Genomic DNA, 13,858 nt, shown 5'->3' with positions numbered 1-13,858 from the left:
AATGTATTTGTGCCATGAATATCATAATGATCCATCCGTTGTGTCATTTGGAATACTACTAACAGAATCAATGATAATTTCATAGTTTCTCTGCAACTTAGTAAGATGCTATTTCAAAATTATTTACATATTTTTCAAACTTACTATAATTCCTTATTCTAAAACTGTTTTAAGTTTCCCCTTATGACGACGGACAAAGATGTTATTGTCATTTGCACTTAGTCAGTACTTGGATTTTATGCAAGATCTAGGCCTAATTTTGCTTGGACTGTATTTGTGTTATTTAGTTCTTCTAATAAGTGGTTTCAAATCATGAACATAGGTAAAGCATGTTTCCTCTAATAGTAGTTTGGTAATAATAATAATAATAATAATAATAATAATAATAATAATAATAATAATAATAATAATGTTAATACAGTATTATATTGGAACTATTTGTAGGGTGATTACTACTGCTCTGGATATGGAAGCAAAGATTGAAGTCTGGCTGGATGAAATATCGGAAGAACAAGCTGTGGACTCGGAGGAAGGTGGAAATTCTGATGCTGAAGATCGTGTCCAGTACTCTGGTAGGTAAGAAAAAACAATGTTCAACGCACGCAACCTACTATGATTGGAATTCCTATACATAGTGTCGCATAGGTTCATGTTATCTTTTATTGGCAGGTCAAGAAGTCAAGAAGATGGTGGCTCAAGATTTTTATTACTTCCTGGATATTGTGATTGTCAATTCATACACAGTGTACAAAGCGGAAATGAAAGAGAAGACAAAAGGTACATCACACCTGAAGGTAAGGTCACAACTAGTAAACGAACTGATACAGTCATTTTCGAGCAAGAAACGCCCTGGCTATACCTTAGCGAACGGCGTAGAAGGAAGAGAAACAGGTCCGATGGACAAGCAACGATCGAAAATACGGCGAGATTATCAGATATCGGCAGCCATCTACCTGAGCTAATAAAAGCATATCGTCGCTTTGCACAGTGTAATATCGAGTAAAAGAAGTAACATGAAATGTAATGTTGCATTATGTAAATCATGCTTTGAACCATTTCACAAATCATAGACAGTATTTTCAAATTTTTCTACAACCAAAGTAAATTAGGTTTGAGAGATTTCATTATCATTTTTTAATCCATAGGCCATGTAGTATGTAATGTTATTGTATTATATTGATGTCAATAAAGTAATTAATACGTAATGAGCGCATTATCATAAATATTTTTAAGTGGGAAATTATTATCCCACTGCCCACACACAGACGTTACTTATCTGGAACGGTCAGTGGGATAATAATTTCCCACACCATATTTTACAAAATAAGGTGTAAATCCATAAACTAGTTGTACATCCATAGTCTTACATACATTTCATGTACAAATTAACCATAAAATATATTTTTTTAATACCCCCACTCTTTTGCCCTATAAAGGGTTAAAAGATCTCTGAATGACATAGTGCTATCCAAACCTAGATTACGTCATAGTAGGATGTGTATTTGGAAGTGTTTAATTAAAGTCAACATATTCTTTGCCGTATGGTAATGCACGAAGAATAGATATCGTCTGTGGGTTTATTTGTCGTATTTACGATAAGTTGAGTATTAAGAAAGGAATTCTGCGTGAAATGAACGTGATGACTCAATGTATTAGATGATTATTGGAGGTTATATGCATTATATATGAATGTTAAGTGAGTTGAATATGAGTTGAAATGAAGGTTATTGTGGATAATATGGAAGTGTTTGTTATGATTTAATTGAAATATTGCGCAGAATGGTAAGTAATGAGACATGTGTGAAATGAATAATACGCGATATATGGATGGAAACAATGCAATTACTGGAAGGAAACATACCCCAGGGAAAACTTATAGCAAGGTATGGATGGTTAAGTTATATGTATTTAGCTGACTATTGAGAATGATTTGGCAGTAGTAATAACTGGTAATGGTTAGATTTATATGTGTTGTGTCGTATTCTCCATGAATATAGACCGTGTAAAAATCAAGATTATTATATAACCAGAGTGATAATATAATATTGAGATATCATACTCCAGATACTTGCACACATGTTTATATGATAGAAGCTTATCGGCAATGTGCACATTGAACTGTGTTACGTTAAATAAGGAATTATATAGCTATAGTAGGGAAATAACATGATATATATATGAAATATCGTTTATATTTTTCTCAAATTGAAACACTATAAAAGTGAGTAATAAGCTAGGAGCCGTAATTTGAATGGAAGTAAGACCAAGCAACTTAGCACGTCAGTCGATTTCTTGTTTTCTTTATTTCATCCGATACCAACGAATTCAGATCACGATTATCAGAACTCAGATAATACAGTCTATGCAGATTGTTTTTAATTTAGGTCATTTTTATTATAATTCAGGTCATTATTATAATAATATGATTACTATTATCGTTGTGATTATTATGGCAGTGAATTTTTGACGTCGTAAGTGATATACATACTTCGTAAAACCATGAACTTTGACAATAATCAGATAATAAAGCTATATTTGTGCACGCAAGTAGCACGGTTAAATTTTTGCATGGAAGATTTAAAAAAAATTTATTTCACTTCAGAAATATCCAGTTTAAAATGTTGTAATAAGCAAGCATAAGCTAAACATAAGCCAGCGCTAACTTAAAGAATTAACTCACGTATGAGAATCGTTGTTTTTGAAATATTAATTGGAAGTTCATGAACATATTTAGGTACTTTACCATTTCTTTCGCAATTTTATTAATTCAATAAATAAGCTTCCAAATTATTTTTATAATTCAGTCGGTTATTATTCGTAGTATTGGATTATAGACGTATTTAGCATGTAATATATTTTCTGAGTGGATTTGCGTTGGAAGTCGTTGATCGAAGTTTGTATTTTGCGGACTTTGTGATTTGGTGATGACATACGAATTTCACAACTGCACTTGGAACTAGTATCTTTCTCTGAACTTACGTAAAGTTGAACTTATATAAAAATTAAACATTTTTCTTAAAATATGGATACCCTGAGATGAAATCTGACTAGCTGGAGAAATAACTGTAGTTCACCTAAACCCGAAGGGTGCAGTAGGACTTCTATGAATCCTACTACCTCACTTATTACTCAGAAGCAGCTATGCTGGAGACTGAGTGAGCTGGAGTTTGCAATAATTACCACATTCGTTACAGGGGGGAGAGGGGTTCTACCAAATTCTTCAGAAGAACGCAGCCGTTCCACACCACAGGTCAGTATATGTAATTTTATTGCACGTTTGAGATAATTTACCATAACACTGACATCATCAGTGGGACCGTAGCTTGGGGTGACTCACTGCATGTTTTCAAAGTCTAGACTCTTCACTAAAGCTTTTACCTCATTCGGAGGAATAGTGTGAACATTTTCCGTTATAAGTGACCCGGTGCATTCGAAGATTAGAGTTCTTGAATAACTTACTGTACTACCACACTCTTCACAATATTGTGTTCTAAGACGAGATATCAGGGGAACGCTCACCACAAGTGTGGAAGCTCTACGATATCTTTAAGCAGTTGTTCCTTAAGCGTGCACTTATCACGAAACCCTTTACCACATTAGTAACGGGAGTTTGGTTGAAAATAATAATGCATGAACAGATGGTCCTGAAAAGTATATTTGAAGAAAACGCATTATGACAGACAAGAGTACAGAGGCTTATAAATGTCTCTTAGCAGGTGCCCATTAGGTGTGCTCTTTTCACGAAATTTTGACCACATTAGTTACGAGAGTTTGGGCGACAGATATTTCCGAAAAATATATTGGCGGAAGAAGCACTATAACATTAAAAACGGGAGAGTGACCTATATCGTGTGTGTGTGTTGTGACAGTTCACCTATCAGACCCTCGCATGGTATTCAGAAGTAAGATATATTATTGTCCGTATTCGTTTTATTATTATTTTTATTATCATTACTTCATTTGTATACATATTCCTAATATTTTAAACTGGAAGGTATCCATTTGTGATATCAGTAATATGTTTTTACAACAAGCGGATGGGAAACATGCTCATTTCAACTGGGAAATTTGTATGAGTCACGCGAACATCCCGGAGTCCGATGAGGTGGCCTTGTTGATGTTGTACGTGGAAAGTTTCTATGAGTCATGTGAATAGCCAAGAGTCTGACGAGGTGCCCTTGTTGATGTTGTCATGAGGCCCGGAACAGCTTTAGGGCGTGCTGTTGACAAGATCTTCTACTCGTGATTGGATGGCCAGGATCAATCTAGACTGATCACGTAAGAAAAGTGGGAAGCTGGGGTCTATATAGGCATGTGATCAAACGACGAGAAGCATACCGGACTTGGCTTCATACTCGACTGGACTTAAAACTTTGGTGGAGAAAACATTACTTCAAACAGCAAATGAGAGGAGATGTAACTTCTCTGAAACCTGGCCTAAATTGTTGGTGAAGTGTGATAATAACCTACAACTGCTGAATGCCTAAGCACTTGGTATTGTGCCACTTGTGGCGGGTTGGTATTATGTGCTGGTGAGAGCTATGGAGTGCTGTATTTCAGACTTTCCATCATTTATGTTCTAGAACAACAAGCGTGCGTTGCTCGAGGGATGTATCCTTAAACCAAGTGTCAGTGTCTGTGAACACAGTATTCTAAATGTACAGTATCTGTGTGATATAAAAAGTGAAAATAACAAGAATGAGCAAGTTGTGTTGATACACAGAGACAGTAAAGGGTACTTAACTACATATCTATGCTTTGTTAAACGGAGTGACTGCAGGTGGTGGCTTGGTCCTCGCTTTAGGTTTCCCGCTGTTTATGTTGTTGATTATTGTGTAAGTATGGAGTCTTTCTGCGATATTTTGAGAGTTAATTTTATGTATGTTTTGGTGTGTTGATGAGGTGCCCTTTCACGGATATTGTACAGAATACAGGTAATTGTTTTACAATCAGTGGAGTTATCTATTTAGCCGTTTTCAGAAGGTTAGGTAAGGCCTACAGACTATGTACCAGTACGCAACTTTGTGTACACGCCCTGGGAACGAAAGTATTATCATGCTCTACCAAAATTCGAGGGATCCATTCTGGTTCACTCTGATGCCCATACCATGGACATAACGAAATATTATTTTAATAATTTGTTTTGTTTAATTATATTGGTATTTTATTCAGATAGATTTCACTTGACGCCCAAGCGTGATGTTATTAAGTATTTTATACAGATTTGATTTGATTTCAACAGTATTGGAATTCTTCATTATTAACATTATATCAATCAGGGCTCCCAATGCGGGGCGATAAGGTACCTTACTTCATTCATATTTGATTACTTAATGATGTGGTAATGGTTATTAATGCTTTCAATTGTTATTAACATATATTAGTGTGTGTGTGTGTGTGTATATAAGATATTGTATATCCAGTTTGCACTCTTCATGAAACTTCATACCACATCCGTCGGGCACACTCCAATAATCGTAAAAAGTGCGTTGTCGAATATTAGATTTGGTTGAAATATCACCACACTGAAAACAATGATGTGGACGTGTCTATAAAGCGCTGTCTTTTTTCACGCATCTACGATGCGAGTGCATAATCAACCGCAATTTTGGCCAAGACTGTTACACACATCGATCTCAACAAACTGGTTAAGCCGCAATATAACTTACTTTTTGTTTTTGAAGACTAGAGTTGGTAAAATTAATTATCGTATTGATCAAAGGAATTTAGCCGCACAGTAGTTTGGTTAGGCAGGTGCTGTAGAGGAACGTCTTTCTCAGAAAATTTCTTACCAGCGTCATCACAGAAATGTGGACGCTCAGGCTTCTGAGAAAATGCATTACCACACTGATTAGAGGAGAATGTGGACTCGCCAGTATAAGTAAACAGGTGATTCGGAAGATTCATCTTCTGTGAAAACGTCTTACCACATTGATCAAAACGTATACGTTAACCAGAGTGTTTAAGCAGATGTTTCCGAAGATAAGACTTCAGAGAAAACTTAATACCACATAGATCACAAGAATGGAGGCGCACCCCAGTATGTATAATCATGTGTTGCTGAAGGTAGGACTTCGTAGAAAACTTATTACCACACAGATCACAGGAATGTGGACGGTCCCCAGTATGTGTAAGCAGATGTTGGCGAAGGTGGGACTTTCGAGAAAACTTCCTACCACATTGATCACAGGAAAATGCCCGCTCTCCAGTATGTGTAAGAACATGTTCCCGGAGATTGGACTTTCGAGAAAACTTACAACCACAGTGATCACAGGAATGTGCCCGCTTTCCGGTATGTGTAAGAACATGTTGCCGAAGATCCGATTTCTGAGAAAACTTATAACTACACATATCACACGAATGTGGACGCTTCCCAGTATGTGTAAGCAGGTGTGACCGAAGGTAGGACTTTTGAGAAAACTTATTACCACATAGATCACAGGAAAATGGACGCTCATCAGTATGTGTAAGCACGTGTTGCAGAAGATGGCCTTTCCGAGAAAACCTCCTACCGCATTGATCACAGCAATGGCGACGATCGCCAGTATGTGTAAGCAGGTGTGACCGAAGGTAGGACTTTCGAGAAAACTTATTACCACATTGAACACAAGAATAGGGACGCTCTCCAGTATGTGTAACCAGGTGTAACCGAAGGTAGGACTTTTGAGAAAACTTATTACCACATAGATCACAGGAAAATGGACGCTCTCCACTATGTGTAAGCATGTGTTGCACAAGATGGACTTTCTGAGAAAACCTCCTACCGCATTGAATACAACAATGGAGACGCTCGCCAGTATGTGTAGCCAAGTGTCGCCGAACACGAGACTTCCGAGAGAACTCAGAACCGGATTCATTACAACAGAGTGCCCATTGTGTATCAGGATGGTTTGGCCTTTGAACAGAGTCGGAAAACACGTGCAGTTTGCATTCATTAACATTGGGCAAAATGGACATTACCTCACTTCCTTCTTTCATTATTTTGCAGCTACTGTTACATGTGCCCACTGGACTTCTAGTCAACAATGCACCGTTGCCAAATCTAGAAAACAGAAAAATGTTATTACATATTATGAATAAATAAAAAAAAGCAAATACCATATCCAAAAGCAAATGCAATATATGTACCAAAATTGCTTCTTATCACATTACACAGCACTCCAAACAATAATTTCAGATAAAGGCTCTAACAGATAAACCCATATAATTTCCAATCGCCAAATATAATGTATGATAAGTTTGTACTTAACCACAGGACATTGAAACAATTTACAAAAGTCCAATATGGTAGGAATGATGGTGAGATATCCTTATGTGCATTTTTCACAATTTACCTGTAACTCAAACTCACCACATTTAGTAAGCCAAATAATAACCAATGTTTTAATAGCTTTCTCTATCATCCACCGGGACATTGGCGACGGCTTCGGGACATTTTGACGTCCTATTTCTGAGATACACACGTGTACAATAAAGTCAGAAGACATTTCTGACTGAAGTTGCTCAGCTACTTCAACTGAGCCACGTCGTCAAGGTAAAAACAAGATGCAATACGGTGAGATTATGTGTGTTCGTCAGCAAGTTGAACTAGAAATCTCGGAGCAAGAAATGGGGCAGAACTTGTAACAGTAGTAAGGTGGTAGTCCTTGATCGCTTCACCGGAGGATTCAGGCCATGGAATAATCTGAAGAGTCCTGTTGTCGGGATGTATTAACATAAATTTGTACACCTTAGCAATATCAGCTGAAAGAATAACAAGGTAAGTTCAGAACCTTAAAACATTAGACAGTAAGTCAGGCTGAATTTCAGAGTCAAACATTTCCAAAGAGTTCAAACCTATCTCATTTCAAGATTCACAACATCTCTCAAACTAAACTCTTGGGCTGGTTGCCATACTAGAATCTTTGAACACACAATGATGCGGGATGTAAAAGCTTAATGAGTTAGAAGTCTCAAGGGATGCAATTTCCATGCGTCCCATTTCACTGTATTCACGCATGAAAATTTCATACAGCTGTTTCTAGTCTCGAAATCTAGCAAGCTTATTTTCATTGTGTTTGAGCATTTTGCGAGCATTATGCTTAGACTGAGCTACAGGTGACACTTCAGGACGAGTAGCAAATCCGCCATCAAACCTGACATAATCATCCATTTTGTCGTTGTTCAAGGAAACGTTCTTCACATGCCCTTTCTGCAGGAGTCAGAAATGGTTGGTGGAGATTTTCCAGCTTCCAAAATCTTTGCAATTTTTTGTAAAGAGAATCAAGATTTACATGCCTGGCAAACTGAACCTTGGCATTATTCTTAACACAAAACTCAGCGATGGTGCCTGTAAATCCCCAATCAAATTTGGTCATCTAACAAGGTGGGATAACCTTTCATATGCACGGTATTAGAAAACGAAATTTCATAGCAGACTTCAGCTCTTAGCAAGATATAAATAGCAGAATGCTGCTTATCATATACCAACACTTAAAATAACGTCACGAACAATATACCAAATGGAACAATCAATATGCTGTGCAGGAAGTTGGCTGTGGTTGTATTCATGGCTGCACAGTTCAACTTCACTTAATAATCTGACACATTAGAGAACGAAACAAGGTTGCATGTGGATCTTCCAGGCGATACACCAAATACAGGTAGCCAACAAATCTCAGTACAAATGCCAAGATTCGTGACAAGCCTACAAGACACTAAGGATAAATGACTCCCCCAATTCAAAAAATCTTCAACTAGTACAATCTCTCCTGAACCGTTCTTCACTGCTACACAAGCTGTGCTTAGCTGAATATTTGAGTTAGGGATACAATTGCAGAACTTCTGACATTTATATCATTATTGGGAATTGTTTGTTCTTTACAAACCTATAAGGTGAGGGGTCAATTGTATCAGGGGCACTTGTGTCACTTAGACTGTTTAGATACATGGAAGGGAGAAGCATAGATACCAAAGGTTATTTTCCCTCACAAACTTGCGGAGATAATCAACGTATGTTTGTTTGTTGGTTGGAACTTTCCACAATTAGAATTGCTATCATTATCAAGTTTGCAACACTTACAATTGTATCGCAAGTATTGTGAAGTAAAACATAAAATGAAAGACAATGACAAAATGACCTTGAATCCAAATTTATCAGTGGATCGAATTCGCAATGCCTTATTTTTTAGAGATAATGCTTGTTGTCCAGAAGGGTCCAAATCCATGTCACTGCCCCAGGCAATGGTAATAATTACTGGTAAAGCAGAACCTTAGCCATCCTGCTATAGTGGTACTAATCACTGGCATCATACTCATGGCATTCCTCGCATGTTGGTACTAATCACAGGTAATATAGACACATGGCATGTCACACATAATGGCACAACTCACAGGTAAAACAGACCAATGGTGTTCCCCACATTAGGCTACTACTCACAAGTAATGCAGACCGATGGTGTTCCTCACATAGTGGAACTAAACACGGTCACCGACTAGATCAATGATTTCTTGTTTGAAGGGGCCTACCCGCTAGGTAACCAGACCTTTTGGTACGAGGTGCAACAAAATGAAACGACAATTAAAACGTCAACATAAATTAATTGACAAGAATCTAAAGAGAATGATGATGACAAATTAGTACGAATTCAAAACAATCAGTGTATACGATTGACAATGCTTTAATGACGTCACTATGCAGGGTAGGATTAGAAAGAACTTTAGGATAACACGTACAACTCAGCTTGCAGTTCCAACGTTCGATGCTGCATCAGCCTGTTTGCAAGCCGGAGACGGCGTGCTTTCCTCCTCTATAGAGAAGAGTTTGCTACATGATTTTAGGTCCTATATCTAAGAACGTCCACTCGAGGGGTGGTAAGTTCAAATCCGCAGCTCAGAAGATAGTTAACATAACGTAACTGTAGTGTGAAACTCTTCCTCAAAGACTTAGTAGCGATTGACCTTCTCCTTATGGACAGAGTAGTGTTTGACCCCTTATTACTCGGTACTCATTTCCGTTACAAAGTTGAGTAAACCTCAGATATCCCTCGGACCTCTTAACAGACAATCAAACTTACACCCTTATCGAATAGACCTAAATGAATTACTGATAAAATTATACTTTATCCATTCAGATTAAAATAAATGCCTTCCTCACAACCACCATTAAGAAACAAACCCTGAATCGATGAGTTCTGAGATAGAGATTTGAACCCCAAGAACTGCAAATTCCATAGCAGATAAATGTGTTAACACTCGTCCTCACTTAGCAAACTGGTGTTCATATAATATTTTGACAGAGAATCGGTTCATCACGAGATTCGACTATTGAGTAGTATCAGTATTATAATTAAATTTATGTTTTAATGGTCAACATTTTCAATCCTATATTATGCAATGTGCATAGACTACGTAGTATTGAAAAGGAAGACCATTAAAAAGTAAGTTTAATTATTAATATGATCACAATTCAATACGGCTAAAAACCATGAAGTTTACATCCTATGATATTGAGTAGTATGGCAAGGCAACTATGAGCTGAGACATAACGACTTCAACAGAAACCAACAGGGAGAACCATCACTCAGAAATATACCACCTGCGGGAAAAGCTTCATCCATGGTGCCCGGACTTTCAAAACCACCGTGACAACAAACTGCGATGGAGGAGAACGCAGGGAAGCAGGGTAGGAGCCTGGAAGACAGTGATCCTCCAAGCCAAAATCATTGCATGTAGCTTGCTGTTGCTCCAGAGGAATAAATCCCAATTGCTATGATTGGCAGAACACACACACCACTCTCAATCAGGCGGCACATCACATCTCAACATCAGAGTGATATTCTGGCAGAGTTCCGTTTACCAGCTGCGAAACGCTCCTTGGTATATATGCCATTAAATATCAGGAGCTACGCAGAGGCAGCAAAGAACCCCGCACTGAACACACAAAGTACAACAACGCAGTGGCACAACAACAAACACTGGTCTTCCTGGCCCATACCACATAGTGAAGATGAGAAGTCTGAACCCAGATATCAACCACTCGCTCCCACTCTGCTATGCCATCACCAGACTTCTGCCCAATGCCACACGAGATTACTTTCTAGAAATTCAGTAGAGCAAAGATGGCCACACCATCAAAACTTCTAGAAACTATTATACAGCACTAGTCAACAAAATAGGACAGGCGCATTTTGGACACATCCTGCAGCACAGAACCTGACCCAACAATGCGGCGCAACTAACCGCCTTGCGTCCAGCCTCCACCTGGTTATTTGTGGCACATGCGCTTGATGGCAGCAACACGGAGGACGTTATCGCAGGCCATCTTCAGAAACAGAGACATCAAATAATCCGGGCCATTCGGAGCTGGAATTCTAACGGATACACCCCGCTGATGCGTATCCTGTCCTGGAATATGGCAACATTAAACCAGTTATGAGGGATGGTTTGATATTCTACGTGAAGCAATATCATCTGGAGGCCCCTTGGTCATCTTGACCACAGCGCGGACACTGCGATCGCTGCCAATTCTATGATCATCCTACTATTGCTTTCTTAAGAATGTATGTGCGATTTGTAGTGGTCAACACACCTCAAGTGCTTGCAGGAAAAGGGATCACTGAAATGCAACACTTGCATTGAAGATCATCCACGTTTCTGAGTTACATGCAAGGGTAAACGCCAAAGCTTTCCCACTTTGCCAGAAAAAGTATTACCTATCACAAAAATTGAAACAGCTACCTCACCCTCCCATTTCACTCGTTCCCTCCTTCCACGGAGAACATAATGCAAATCATCACTACGGAGCTCCAGAATATTCTCCCATTCCAAAGTCCTGATGTTCTGTATCAGATCCAACTAGCAGCACGATTAATCTTCCTGACTCACTTTGACGGAACGTTCTGTGGGACATGAATGCACTCTGCATTATTTCTCCTTGATCCTAGTCCACTGTTGTAAATGAAAGTTTATTACGATAATGTGTATTCTTTAAAGGTTAAATGACTGCTGCCCCAACAGATGTCGCGGAGGGGTAGCAATTAATATTCATAAATCCTTCCCTTCAGAACAACAATATTATTCTTTAAATGAATATCTATCTGAAACATTTAAAAATAAAAATAACAATTGGGAATCCGATAATAGCTTTAGCAACAATTTATATACGTCTTGGCTATTCCCAACCCAGAAATTAGTAGAATATACCGATCGCTAGTACAGTACTTTCATCACGATCATAGATTTTAACAATACGTCAAATACACAACAACAACAACAACAACAACAACAAGGTATTTACGATTAACTATTAAATGATATCCAGGGTGTTGACTTAACCTTCCCTTCCTCCAACCCGCCTTACATCAAATACGAGCCCTGAATTACCAATCTTCAGCCCTAACCTAGCAACGAACTGTGACATCACCATGCTACCTTCAATGGGACATGACCATATCCTTGTCCTACTAACAATAACAAATGTACTAACAAAGCCATAGCAACATAACTAACAAGTTAAGGAATTAGAATCACCCCTAAATATTGTCAACCGACTCCATATTCCTCACCACACCACCTCCCATCCCATCCTAAGCACTCTAAATATTAAAATATTCCCATGAATATTACAAGGGATACCTTCGAAACTCTGATCAAATATTCAGAAACACTCTTAGAGATGCTTGATCATTCATCAAGGCTATTAAAATAAAAGCGTGGGCAAATGCACTGAATTATCCAACACAACTGACGCCCGCAAATACCGGAAAAAGTTAAAAGAACTGACAAAAATAAGGCAGTCCTACCCCTATTATCCAATAATACATAACAAATCTGCACTCAGTGATAATACAACAATGACTGACATCTTTGCAGATCATTATAATGTAATTTTCTCATCATCTTCCGATCCCAATATCTATCATCCTGACCACGATGCAATGTCGGAATATTAGGATATCACACAAAATCCTCTTTGCCCTCCAGCTCTTGACTCTCAACATCCCCCAAATGCCCCTATTGCAGTCTAAGATATAAAAGACGCGCTCAGGACTAAAAAGAGCACTGCCACTGGACTAGATCAAATTACTTACCGCCACATAAAAGAAGCCCCACATCCCTTCCTACAACTCCAAAAAAAGTCTATATATATATAAAATAAGAGTTTTGTCTGTATATTGCTCAGAATTTAAAAAGGATTGTATTGCTGGATCGGTCGTGTCCATAGTAGTAAGGAAATGCACTTTTTAATTTTCCGTAATTTCGGTCTATCTGTCTACATGTATGTACACGCATCACGAGAAAACGGCTGAAGAGAATTTAATGAAAATCGGTATGTAGTGTCCGCGAATACGTCGCTACAATATAGGCCATAAATAATTTTATTCGCGCTGAGAGAAAAGTTAGTCTAGGGGAAGGACTAAAACTTAATTCTCAAATATTTATGTTATTAGTGGTCCTATCTTAATGAAAATCGGTATGCAAAGTCGGGACATATGGCACTACAATCTACGCCATAAATAATCTTATTCACTCTGAACGAAATGATTGTTTAGCGGAAGGCCTAAATTTAAATTATCAATTTTTTATGTTATTAATGGTCCTATCTTAATGCAAATCGGTATGAAAAGTCGGGAAATAAGTCGCTACAATCTAGGCTGTAAATATTTTTTCACACTGAGTGGAATGGTAGTTTAGAAGAAGGCCTAAAATGTTATTCTCAAATATTTGTGTTATTAGTGGTCCTATCGAAAAATACTACATTACTAAAGTTATACAGTATTAAATTTCCGATCATTTATATCTGATACATTTTACCGTACCGGCTATGACACCAGGGATAATCATGAATTTGTATTTTTGTTGCTCAGTCCATATCAGC

General features: G+C 38.0%; 1 protein-coding gene across 1 annotated transcript in view; it reads right to left on the bottom strand.

Moving 5' to 3' along the window:
* The window catches only part of LOC136885055 (uncharacterized), a 93,630-nt gene that overhangs the window by 2,074 nt on the left and 77,698 nt on the right, over positions 1 to 13,858 (bottom strand). The window contains exon 5 of the mRNA XM_067157449.1: positions 6,961 to 7,042. Within this exon, the coding sequence (XP_067013550.1) occupies positions 6,961 to 7,042 (82 nt within the window). The remainder of the gene's footprint in view (positions 1 to 6,960; positions 7,043 to 13,858) is intronic.

This window comes from Anabrus simplex, chromosome 13 (genome assembly GCF_040414725.1).
Source record: "Anabrus simplex isolate iqAnaSimp1 chromosome 13, ASM4041472v1, whole genome shotgun sequence".
Classification (NCBI taxonomy): domain Eukaryota; kingdom Metazoa; phylum Arthropoda; class Insecta; order Orthoptera; family Tettigoniidae; genus Anabrus; species Anabrus simplex.
The sequence above is the reverse complement of the archived record's forward strand: the minus strand, read 5'-3'. Positions and strand labels throughout refer to the sequence as shown.